The 11,419-nt window shown below is 39.5% G+C and overlaps 1 protein-coding gene across 1 annotated transcript in view; it reads left to right on the top strand.

Annotated features, from left to right (window-relative positions):
- Positions 1-11,419, top strand: part of NEDD1 (NEDD1 gamma-tubulin ring complex targeting factor) — a 38,785-nt gene that overhangs the window by 591 nt on the left and 26,775 nt on the right. Inside the window, exons 2-3 of the mRNA XM_015812640.1 lie at positions 6,123-6,269; positions 10,753-10,847. Coding sequence (XP_015668126.1) covers positions 6,131-6,269; positions 10,753-10,847 — 234 coding nt within the window. The 5' untranslated portion in view covers positions 6,123-6,130. The remainder of the gene's footprint in view (positions 1-6,122; positions 6,270-10,752; positions 10,848-11,419) is intronic.

The raw sequence follows: 11,419 nt of genomic DNA on the forward strand, positions 1-11,419 counted from the left end.
AGTCATAAAAGAGCCAAGGTTGACTCTGGCTCAGGAATTCTGGGAATTGAAGTCCACGAGTCATAAAAGAGCCAAGGTTGACTCTGGCTCAGGAATTCTGGGAATTGAAGTCCACGAGTCATAAAAGAGCCAAGGTTGACTCTGGCTCAGGAATTCTGGGAATTGAAGTCCACGAGTCATAAAAGAGCCAAGGTTGACTACCCCTGGTCTAAAGTAAGCTGGTTTAATTCAGCAGGGTTTATCTTTAGAAATGCGAGTTCAACGTGACTCGGTGTATTGATTAGGAGTCTGGCTATGGCTTCCTCACATGTCTTATACACAAGTGCTTCCATAAGAGGAATCAGCTGAATTGCTTCATTGATAGCTTGGCAGGCAGTTAAAATGAAAGCCTCCCACCGATTTTGGGAGAGGTCTATGAGCAACAAATGTCTTGTGTACAATTTTTTTTTGACATGGAGTTCAAATATATGTGCTGTGTGGCAAATGTAAATAACATATGGAATTTCAAACATGTTTCTTAATTTGCGATGAGCGTAATTTTACAACATTTTATGGAATTACATGAAGGTAAAATAAGGTAGTTTGGTCTACTGATACAGCCTACTTAATGGGTCAAAGAGAGAAAAGTATAACATTCCTTATTTTTCCTCTGTGATCTTTGGAATTCTCTCATGCAGAATGTTGAAGTCTATTAATTCTCTACGAAACTGATAATTTATTAACATACATCAGCTCAAGCCATATTCCCTCTCTTTGCTGGCTCCTAAGTGTACCTCCATTATTTGCCAGATACTAAAACTGTTGTTTCTTATGTGCAGAGATCATTATATTTAGGTAAATTGTGAAACTAATGTTTTTTCCCCATATACTGCAAATGTGAAGTTATTGTACTGATTGACTATAATAGTATTTCAACAAAAAAGTTTTTCATTATTTAAATATATACAATTAGTCTGCTCAGTTCCAAAAATTGCACATTGTGTTTTTATTGTGCAGTCAAAAGCAGGCCACTCCTGGACTTCATGAGCTGCACTGGTTGCTCGGTTTCTTGCAGGTATGATTCAAGTTGCTTATAAAACCTTACATGGCACATGGCCTGGTTATTTGAGGGACTGCCTGTTTCCTGTATGTCTAGCTGGCTGATTTGAGTTGATGGGATTGGTGCACTCCAGGAGCCCTTGACTAAATAATGCCATCTATCAAGACTTAGGAAATATATCTTCTCTGTCACTGCCCCTGCCTTCTAAAATGAGATTTCCCTGAGATTTAGGTGAGTCTCAGCCTTTTGGGGTTCTATAGGACCTTAAAGATCTGGCTGTTTTGTCATCTCTTGGCCTAGGACAGTATGGCGAACCTTTTAGAGACCGAGTGCCCAAACTGCAACCCAAAATCCATTTACGTATCGCCAGGTGCCCACCCGGTGGGCATGGCAGACTGGGTGTGGCCAGGGTGGCTGTGGTCAGGGTGGGCATGGCAGTCTGGGTGGGCATGGCTGCAGTGGGCATGGCAGACTGGGTGAGCGTGGCCGGGGTGGGTGTGGCCACCTCGATGTTGCTCATGGGGAGGGATGCCTGTGGGGGCCGGGCAGGGTGGGGGGAGATCCACGGGGTCTCTGGCGGGTGGGACGGTGGACAGGAGGCTCATCCTGCTGGGTGAGGGGAGGCAAGGCAGGAGGCAGGGCAGGGGTTCCATTGCCGCGAGGCAGGGGCCAGGGTGGCTGCTGCCTGACACCATCGGCCCCCGCATAGAGCGAGCACATGGGGGCCAACAGTGTCCGTCAACAGCCACAGCCTGCCGGCCCCTCGACTGGTTCACTGTGGGGCTCCGCAGCCCACTGACAATACCCGGTCAGCCCTCCAACAGCAGGCGGAGTAGGGGAGGGGGGAAGCGCGTGATGCAGACCACCGGACGCACCTATTACGTCCCATCTGTTTTTGCTTGCGGTTGGAGAGGCGGTTGCTGCTGGTCATTTCCTTGGCTCCCTCGCAGATCTTGCCCTTGGTCCGCACATGGAGCCTGTTCCCCTCGCACACCTGACGCACCTTAGCCGTGCCTCGGGCCACTGGTGCCAGCAGCTCGTGCAGGTCCATTAGGCTACCACTGCTGCCTGGAGCACCTGGCCTGCCCAGCACAAAGGAGGTGAAACAGCCGGCTAGCAAGCTCGAGTAGAACTGGTAGAGCACGCCCATGCCCAGCAAGCCAAAGGCCACCCCAAGCGGGGAAAGCCGAATCTCCATCGGTGCCATGGCCCCCAGTCCCAGCTAGGCTTGTGTGCCTCCTCCCATCTCTGCTGGGCCTGGGTGGCCATGATGCCGATGGGGATCTGGCTTTCCCCGCTCGGGGTGGCCTTTTGCCTGCTGGCCCTGGGAGTGCTCTACCACCTCTAAGCAGGGCTTCCTAGCTGACCGCTTCACCTCTTTCATGCTGGGCGGGCATGCAGCTCTGGGTGGTGGTCTAATGAACTTGCACTAGTCGCTGGTGGCCGTGGTAGGTACTGAGGTGTGTGAGGGGAGCAGAGCCGACACAACCCTTGTAGAGTGCCCTTCTGCCACTGCCCTGCCCCAACCCTTGCAGAGCGCCCTTCTCCCGCCATGCCGACCCAATCCTTGCAGAGCGCCCTTCTTTCATCACCCCGACCCAACCCTCGCACACAGCGTGCTGCTCCTGCCGCTGCCCCCCACCCCTCATGCGGTACCTTCTTTCCAGCTCTGACATGGCCCCGTCACTTCCTCCGCCACTGTGTGGGACTAAAAATAAAGTTCAATCAATCAATTCCAATGAGATTTTTTTTTCCTGCGAGAAGTTGAAATGGATTGATTGGTTGAACTTTTCTTTTTTTGCACATGGCGGGTGAGGCCTAAAGCGAAAAGGTTTTATAAAACCCAGCTTAAAAAGCCATATGCCCGGGGAGATTTTGATGCAGGTTGCTCATGGACGGCACTGAAGGCCTAAGACTGGGGCGATGGCACGTGTGCCCACAGACAGGGCTCTGCGTGCTGTCTGTGGCATGCGTGCCATAGGTTTGCCACCACAGGCCTAGGATGTCTGGAATTCCCTCTGCTGGATGTTAGATTTGGTTGGGATATTTGGTGGTTCTACAGTGTTTACTGTCTTATTCTTTTTCTTATGTTCTAGCTTTGTTTTGTTTTGTTTTTTTAATTATATTGCCTGGTGCATTGTGAGCCACACAGAGTTGTTTGGATCCAGGTGGCATAAAATAAAATAAATCTGCCTAATGCCGTTTTTGTAGGTCAAGCTTGTAATTTTTATATAAGCTTTTGATTGCAGAGTTTACTGCAATATCATGGCCTTGCCACTGTAGTATTCTTCTGAACTACGTTTATGTAATTATAGTGTTTGAGTCTAAATTTAAAGTAGATTATCAACTGTTTACTGTATTTGTACAGTGCCAAAACCAAATTGGCAATTTATTTCCATAAAAGCAAAAACATAGTAAAAATCTAAAATCAGAATTAATACAAAATTTTATTGTAATACAGTTTGCACAATTTATGTCCATTAATTCCCCAAAACTTCCCAAAACATGTTTTTAATAGCTTCTGGAAAGCCAATAAGAAAAGTGTCAACTTAATTTCAAGAGGGAATTCTATTCCACTATATGGGGTTGCAACTGAAAAACATGATCTCCTTCAGACCTATTAAGTATCTCAGGGCCAAAACATGTAGGCCCTGTACATTAAACCCAGCATTGATTTTTATCTGGAAATGTCTGGTAATTAGTAAATGACCATAAGGCAGGCATTGTATGATTATAGGGACTTTGATTTGTTAATATATGGGCTACTGCATTTGAACCAGTTATAGCTTCTGAGTGGTCTTCAGGGACAGCCCCGTGTAGGATATGTTGTAGTAATCTAAGCAAACTCATATAATGTGGATGCGTTAACGTATAAAGAGTAACTCATCCCAGGTTGGAGTGCAGCTGGTGCACCAAAGAGAGCTGGCAAAGGCCATCTGGCCATGGCCTTAATTTGCACTATGAGCTCATAATGACCCCAGATCCCTGACCTGCACTTATAGGAGGAGTCTCATCTCTTCATGTTCTTTTAATGGGAAATACGTCTGTGCTTTAATCAAGAGCTAAAGTAGAAAATATTGCCAGTGCTGTTTCACCTGTAGTATTTTTCTATATAACACTAGTGGCAGAGAAATTCAAAAACATTGGACTATACCTTCTAATAGAAAAAGAAAGAGGAAGGAAAGAAAGAAAGGAAGGAAATGAAAGAAAGAAAGGGAAAGAAAAGGAATGAAAGAAAAGGAAAGAAGGAAGGAAGGAAGGAAGAAAGGAAGGAAGAGAAGGAAGCTAGTTAATGTTTTCTGAATTTGAATACTTTCCTTTTTGGCTCGATTTTCAAGCAACTTGACAAGCATTTCTCCTTTTAAAGGAGTGTCCCTTGCCTCTTGAGATTTGTACACAGTGTATATGAGATTTCATCGACACAAAAAAATCAGCCTCGATACATTCGCCCACATTTTTTCCTTCAAAAATTCTCTAGGAGCTTTGCAAGTGCAAGCAAGCAGCAGAGTGGCTTTCATCCTACAGAAATATTTCATGAAGTTTGATATGCATGTTACAGGATTTCTTTGTAGTTCTTTCTGTGGACTCATTAACCTTTAGATTTAAAAAGAGTTGCTATTCATTTGTGTTTTAGGTATCCAAACAGTGACTGTTGGGATTTCTTTTTGTAACCTTGAAAATTACTTTTAACAAAATACTTTTATTGTACTGTCACAAGGCTAATGCTGATTCACTCTTAAATCCTTACTACTGCATGAATGAGCCTGCCTTCCCTGCTTCCAGTCTGACTAGCAGCACCAAAAGGCATTCACTGTCCAAATACGTTCCTACTTCCATCAACCTGTACCAGGCGAGAACTGCTGAAGAGTCACAGATTATTGGTAGGAAAAATCCAGCCAATGGGAAGGCAGAAACTGGAGTAGGAATACTTGCTCCAGTCATAGGAAAGGAGGGGGTGTTTGAACCATACTGTTGCATGTTAAAACTGGGTAGATGCAGATTGTTTAGTATATGGGTGGTATTTCATATTTTCTTAAATTTCAAATGAAGGTAAAATTATATTTTTAAAAAGTTTAATTATTTTGCCTAGACATGTGGCTTAGAAAAAATACTTATTCCTATCTTCTTTATTAGTGAAAGTGGTGCTTTATCCAGGTTAACTTTAGAGGTGTGGCTTTGTTCTATTGTAATGACAAATCATGTGTTGCTTTTACTAGAGGATAACTAATACTTTATCCCTTCTCTCCCTCCCCCCCCCAAACTTCTAAGATGAGTGGAAGACTGTGATGCAGAGAAAAATACAGATACGCTTTCTATTCATGGGATAGAATATTGGAATAAGTGTGAATGTAAAAAAAATAGATGATCCATCTAATATCAGTAGCATTTGCACTAAATTACAGTGAAAATAATTTTTCCCAGTTGTGAGAAATGTAACAGTTGGCCCTCTTGTTCCATCACATATGTTATATTAGAGCAGCCAAATGAATGAAACTGAAGTATGTCTGTCTGGAAGCCTCCAATATGATTGTGCTCTGAGTCAATATTTTGTGACCCAGTTTTGTTTGGTAGTATTTCTTTCTTGAAACATTTGATGCCCCACAATCTATCAGGTTGGAAATGTAGTGTTTACAGACAGATTTAGCAACTCATTAGTTATCAAATCTGGCTCAAATACAAAGACATTTTTATTCATTTTTTTCAATTTACTGTTTTTAGAAATTACATTTTGGAAGCATTGGAGTGTAACAAAACTAAGATGATAAATATTTGTAATATTCAACCCCTTTTTGCTGTTATTAATGAAAAACATTTGGGTTTATTAATCTGAGATGATGATGATGATGATGATGATTAGGTTTATGGTACTTGTAGTTGTATATGCCCACTATATTGTGGCAATAAAAAGCATGTCTGTCGATAATATCTGGCAACAAATGTTTGCCACAAGTTGTATTAATCTTATTTATACTTTATAGGTTTATCATTCTCTCAAGTGCAACAAACCACATTTTTTTGGTTTGCCAGGTAGAGTAATATTTAATGGAAATATATTTGTAATAATTTTAATTTTCTTTTACAGGTGTAGAGATGCAGGAAGGTGTCCGTTTTGCTTCTTCAGGAGATGATGATGTTAAAATATGGGATTCGTCTTCTATAACTGTTGTGGATCAGTTTAGTCCCCATGAATCTTCTCACCCAGTTAATTCAGTATGCTGGGGTAGCAACAGTATCCTTTGTTGTTTTAGTATTTGAAACTGTATTTCTGTATAATTACTTGTTAATAGCAATTGTCCTAATTATCTGTTTATGACACCTCAGAGATATGGCCATTCAAAATTCTTTCTACAAGGAATTCCATATTTCAGTTGCTGCCATTGGCAGAGGAAAAAAGAACTTATGTTAAGGTACATTTTCTCTCTTTTTAAAAAAAATACAGGTAGTCTTTGAATTACAACAATTTGTTCAACAACCGTTTAAAGTTATGGCAGCACTGAACAAATGGTACTTATACCTGGTTCCTGAAGTTACATTTGTTGCAGTTCCCCAGGATCACATGATCAAAATTTAGACACTTAGCACTTATGACCACAAGAGTGCTTCAACTCCCCCACCTGCTTATCATCCCCTCATTTCTGCCCTTTTAGTTCCCTGCATTGTGCTATCTGGTTTCCACGTGCTCCTCCACCCCAGTTCACCTTCACCATTTTCTAATCTCACTGCTGACCAAGCACATCCTGTCTGCCTTCACGAGGCAGCTGCTGGACACAAGGCTTTCTTCCCAAAGATTGAGCTGAGTTGTGGTTCTGGGGCCTCTTGGTGCACTGTGGCTTTGGGGCTGCAGGAAAGGAAGCCCAACTCCTCTCAGTCTTCGGGCAGAAATCCTTGTGTATCCACACAAGGGCCAGGCCGGATGTGCTTGGTCAGCAGTGGGAACAGGAAGATGGTGAAGGTGAGTTGGGGTGGAGGAGCATGACATAGCAAGTAACCCAAAGCCTCATGGTTCTGGGGCTGCTTGCTGACCCACAAGGCACAGTGCAGTTTCGACAAAAGGACAGAAATGGGGGGGGGGTTATGTAATGGAGTTGAAGGGGAAGCAGTCCCTTATTTGGAAGAACTGAGGTTTGTCCTGGGAGGGATCAAGCAGAAATGGCTTGGAGGTGGGAGATACAGCCGATGTAATGATTGCCCCTGTGACTATGTAGGACAGACGGGGAGGCAGCTAACCGTTAGATTGCAAGAATACAAGCGAGCGGTTAGACAAGGAGATCCGAACTCGGTAGCCTCACACTGCAATGAACAAGGACACACTTTCAATTTTGCAGCTACCAAGATTGTTGGATGAGCAGACACAAAAACGGCCAGGGAAGTGATTGAAGCCTGGGAAACCGGCCCCTTGTCAGTCAACAGGAGAGCTGATTTACCACCAGCCTATCAAGAACTTAAAAGATGAGGGCTGAGCAGCACAAGCAAACGACAGCTAAATACTTAAAAGCCAGGCATCAATACACCCCAATCAACATCTAAAAAGCCATTTGCCACATGCTCTACAAACACCACACATAGAATAGCACATACTCTGCTAGAGAAAAGTTCCCTGAAGATGGGTTCCAGCAAAGTCCAAAAGCTTGGAAGACAAAACCTCTGGTCTCGGTGACTGACCCAGATTGTAACCTGCACCATTATCCTGGGATATGTATATTCTCCTTCATTCTGGAGAAATCGCTCGGCTTGGAGTGGGTCCTCAACTAACTAGTGGAGTTCATATAGCAATGGCAAAGGGGAGTACTCGGGTTACTGGCACTAAGCAGTGCAGTTACATGATATTAAGCTTTATGTCTACATCATTTAGCAACAGATATAGTAGCAATTGCCGTTGTAAGTTGAGGATTACCTGTATATCCATTTAACTTCAGTTCAGAGCTCTGAAGAAACCACATACTGTATATTAGAATATGTCCTTCTTAAAATATTTCTGTTATTTTCCATATGATATAATCATTTGCTTTTGTTATCCTGCAGAACTACCTAAAATTATGAAGGAAATGAAGTAGTGGCCTTAACAACAACAACAATAACAAACTCCTCTAAGTGCTTTGCACTTGTGCTATAAAACAGAATATATAAATGATATGAATTGATAAATTAATAAATAAAAAATTAATTCAACTGTCATTTTAGTTCTTCATATACATTTCTAATTTGAGTAATTCATTTAGGTGGAATGTTATCAGGTTTATACAGCCATATTTGATAGAGTCATATTGTTGTATTATAGCAATGTTAAAGAATAACATGGATGGCCTGTTCAGTATAGAACTGATATGTCTGGATTAAGTCTGAGTTTCTTTCTCGTTCAACTTCTTGTTTCTTATGAATGAGAAGGAGATACTCCTTGATATTGAAAGTAAATATTTCCTTTACAGTATCATTTTTATTATTTGGTTTGAATAAAATTTATGTAGTATCAGTTTTCATGCTAGGTGAAGGTTCATTTTTAAAACTATGGTAGTGAGTCCTGTACTTTCTATGACACATTACCTAATAACTTAGAATTGCTTTCCCAATTTCCGTAGTTTATTTGCCTAGCATAAGCCACTCAGAAATAATCTGCTTCCTTAATTGCCAGACGTTTTCTGGTTACTTTTGTATACCTGAAATGCTATATGGTTGTTGTTAAACTAATGGAGAACAAGAATATTGCATATTGAAGTCAAGATGGCCTGATTATATGCAGAATTAGAGATGGCTAAACCTTCTAAAATTAATGCCATGAATGGTTGTCAGAAGAACAACCTACTTGTGTCTAGGTATCATGGATTGCCATGGGTTTTCCTAATCTTTCTGGTTCAATGTTTTGACTGCAGTGTTCTAGATCAACAAGTTTTATGAACACATATCACGGGCAGTCCAACATAGAGTATGTTGCAGTGTTCACAAAGAGCTAGGCGATACACTGATCACCTGCTTATCTGAAAAATTAAAAACAACAAATTTGAGAAGGTAAAGGCCTTAAAATGCTTAGGCATTTATTTTCAGTCTCTGCCTCCTGAAAAATGTCACTATTCAAACTTCACACTGAGCACAAAAAGCTTCCAATGCAATAACCAGATAGGTAAGCTGTGATAGGAATAACTATGTGCCTGCATCAGTTAAATGCTTCAAAGCTGAAGTTCTTTGTGGTATGGCACACAATGCTTTATGTATAAGGAAATCCCTGAGCTAGAAACAGCGATCTAATTTTGCAGTTGTGCTTGGAGTTCTTTGCCCATTCACCAGTAAACTTCATAGCTAAAACTTGGATGTATCTTTTGAGTTTCTGCTACTAAAGTACTGGCTCAAAAATATTTAAGGAGCAAGTTTTTAGCCAGCTTTTTCCCAGGATAAATATTTGAAGATGCAAGCAAGAAACAAAGAACAAAAGAGAAAAATATTTAAAAGCTGTATAAAAACTAAGAATTTTTGAGATACCATTAGATTAATGCCACATATAAAAGTGATTTATATCAATTTGACATGTTGAAACCATTATTAAAATCAAAACAATACTCGGTAATTATCAGAGGCAACTAATCTAATAAGAATCATCAATCACAATAAACAGTTGGAGGTTTTATCTAATCTGAAAAAAATCTGTCATTATAATGAAACAGGCAAAATCTAATATTTTAAAAAGCCTTATGTTTGAATAAACCCAAGCGTCAGATCTAATACAAGTCATGTGCAGAATTATAACCCATGAATTATTTTTTGGTTAAATAAGCATAAGATTGTTTTTTAAATATAAAGTTGTTTTTTACATTGAAGCATATTGCCATAGCTATAAGGATGTTATTATGTACCATTTCCAATAAGAAAAATAAAGTATCCTAACATCTGTTATCATATACAAAGCAAATTCTACATACTTTGTAGGAATATGAGGCTTAGTAGTACTTAACAAAAAAAAGTTGTTTAAAAAGTTGATATTTAGATTTTTTTTTACAATGAAGCATCTTCTAGAATTGTTGAGCTTTGTGATATTGCCACCAAATACAAAAAACAAATCAAAACACCAATGATCCTACATTTCCTACAATTCTTTATATGAATTACCTATTTTGGCAGTCAGCATCAGCTTAACCTATCTGTAAAAAAACATCACTCATATATAATTTTCTTCGGGTTTAATATTTGCAGTAAATTTGATAGTTATCTTCCATAGATATTCCCATGTTGCACTTTAATTGTCTTCTTTAAATTTAATCATACCATATTTGGCTTGTTTTGTTCCTGTGTCTTATTTTATTAACAGTTTATAAATAAGCCACAGGTATTCAGAATTTTGTTCTATATACTTTTCAAATTCAGTCAGAAATGTGATGTTGAGAAAATGATAGTAAGAAAAATAAAGACACAAATAGTTTCATTGGGTTGAATAGAAAATATTGTAAACATCATCAGCTTATCATAAAATCTTGAATAATGATAAAATACCAAATGCCACATCTTTATATTTTTTTTCAGAAATAGAATATTTTTATAAACTTTTCATAATTTCTGTTCATTGTCAAAATAAATTATATCTTTTTTAAGTAACTCTTGAAAAAAGTACAGTTCTCTCAATTGGAAATGTTTGTGATTAAATACCTACTTAGAAGAGATTTTCTTCCCAACTGAAACAATTTTGTGTAAACAAAAACACATGTTGTGTTCCATGACTCTTATTTTAGATAATTTTTTGGTAACAACGTCAGCTGTTGGTGATAAGATAGTGATTTCAAATTATAAAGGAAAACCAGTTCCACTCTTTGAACTAGCTGAAGGGGTAAGTAGAACAGCTTTTTTTAAAGATGGTCTTTTAGTGCATTGCTATTTATGTGTACTCAAGTTCCCAAATTCCGTAAGTGTTCGTAATATTCCTGATTATGCATTGCTACCCTAGAAATAAATCTCCTCTAGATTTAGGTGATAAGATTTACAAATAAATGAATTTTACTTACTATCTGTTCTGTGTTTCAAAAATACATAATGCTTATTTAGATATTTATATAAATTCATAATTATGTTTTGGATTTGGTTGCAGAAGGATGTTTCAGAGTGTGCAGGGTCACAAATGTAGCATCTGACTGCAATTCTTTATTGTAACACCTCTCCACCCCCCCCCCCCAAATAATATAGCAGTTGGGTGGGCCTGAAAAAATATTTATTTATTTATTTATTTATTAATTGCATTTATATCCCGCCCTTCTCCTTACGGACTCAGGGCGGCTGACAATTGAATAAAATACTAACATATATACATACTTAATTAAAATTTGATTAAAACGAAATATTTAAATATGTCCAATTTAAAAGTAATTAAAACCCCCTTTAAAATCCCTCAGGCCAGTCCCGCTA

The sequence above is a fragment of the Protobothrops mucrosquamatus genome, unplaced genomic scaffold (genome assembly GCF_001527695.2).
Source record: "Protobothrops mucrosquamatus isolate PMUCROS unplaced genomic scaffold, P.Mucros_1.0 scaffold102, whole genome shotgun sequence".
NCBI lineage: Eukaryota > Metazoa > Chordata > Lepidosauria > Squamata > Viperidae > Protobothrops > Protobothrops mucrosquamatus.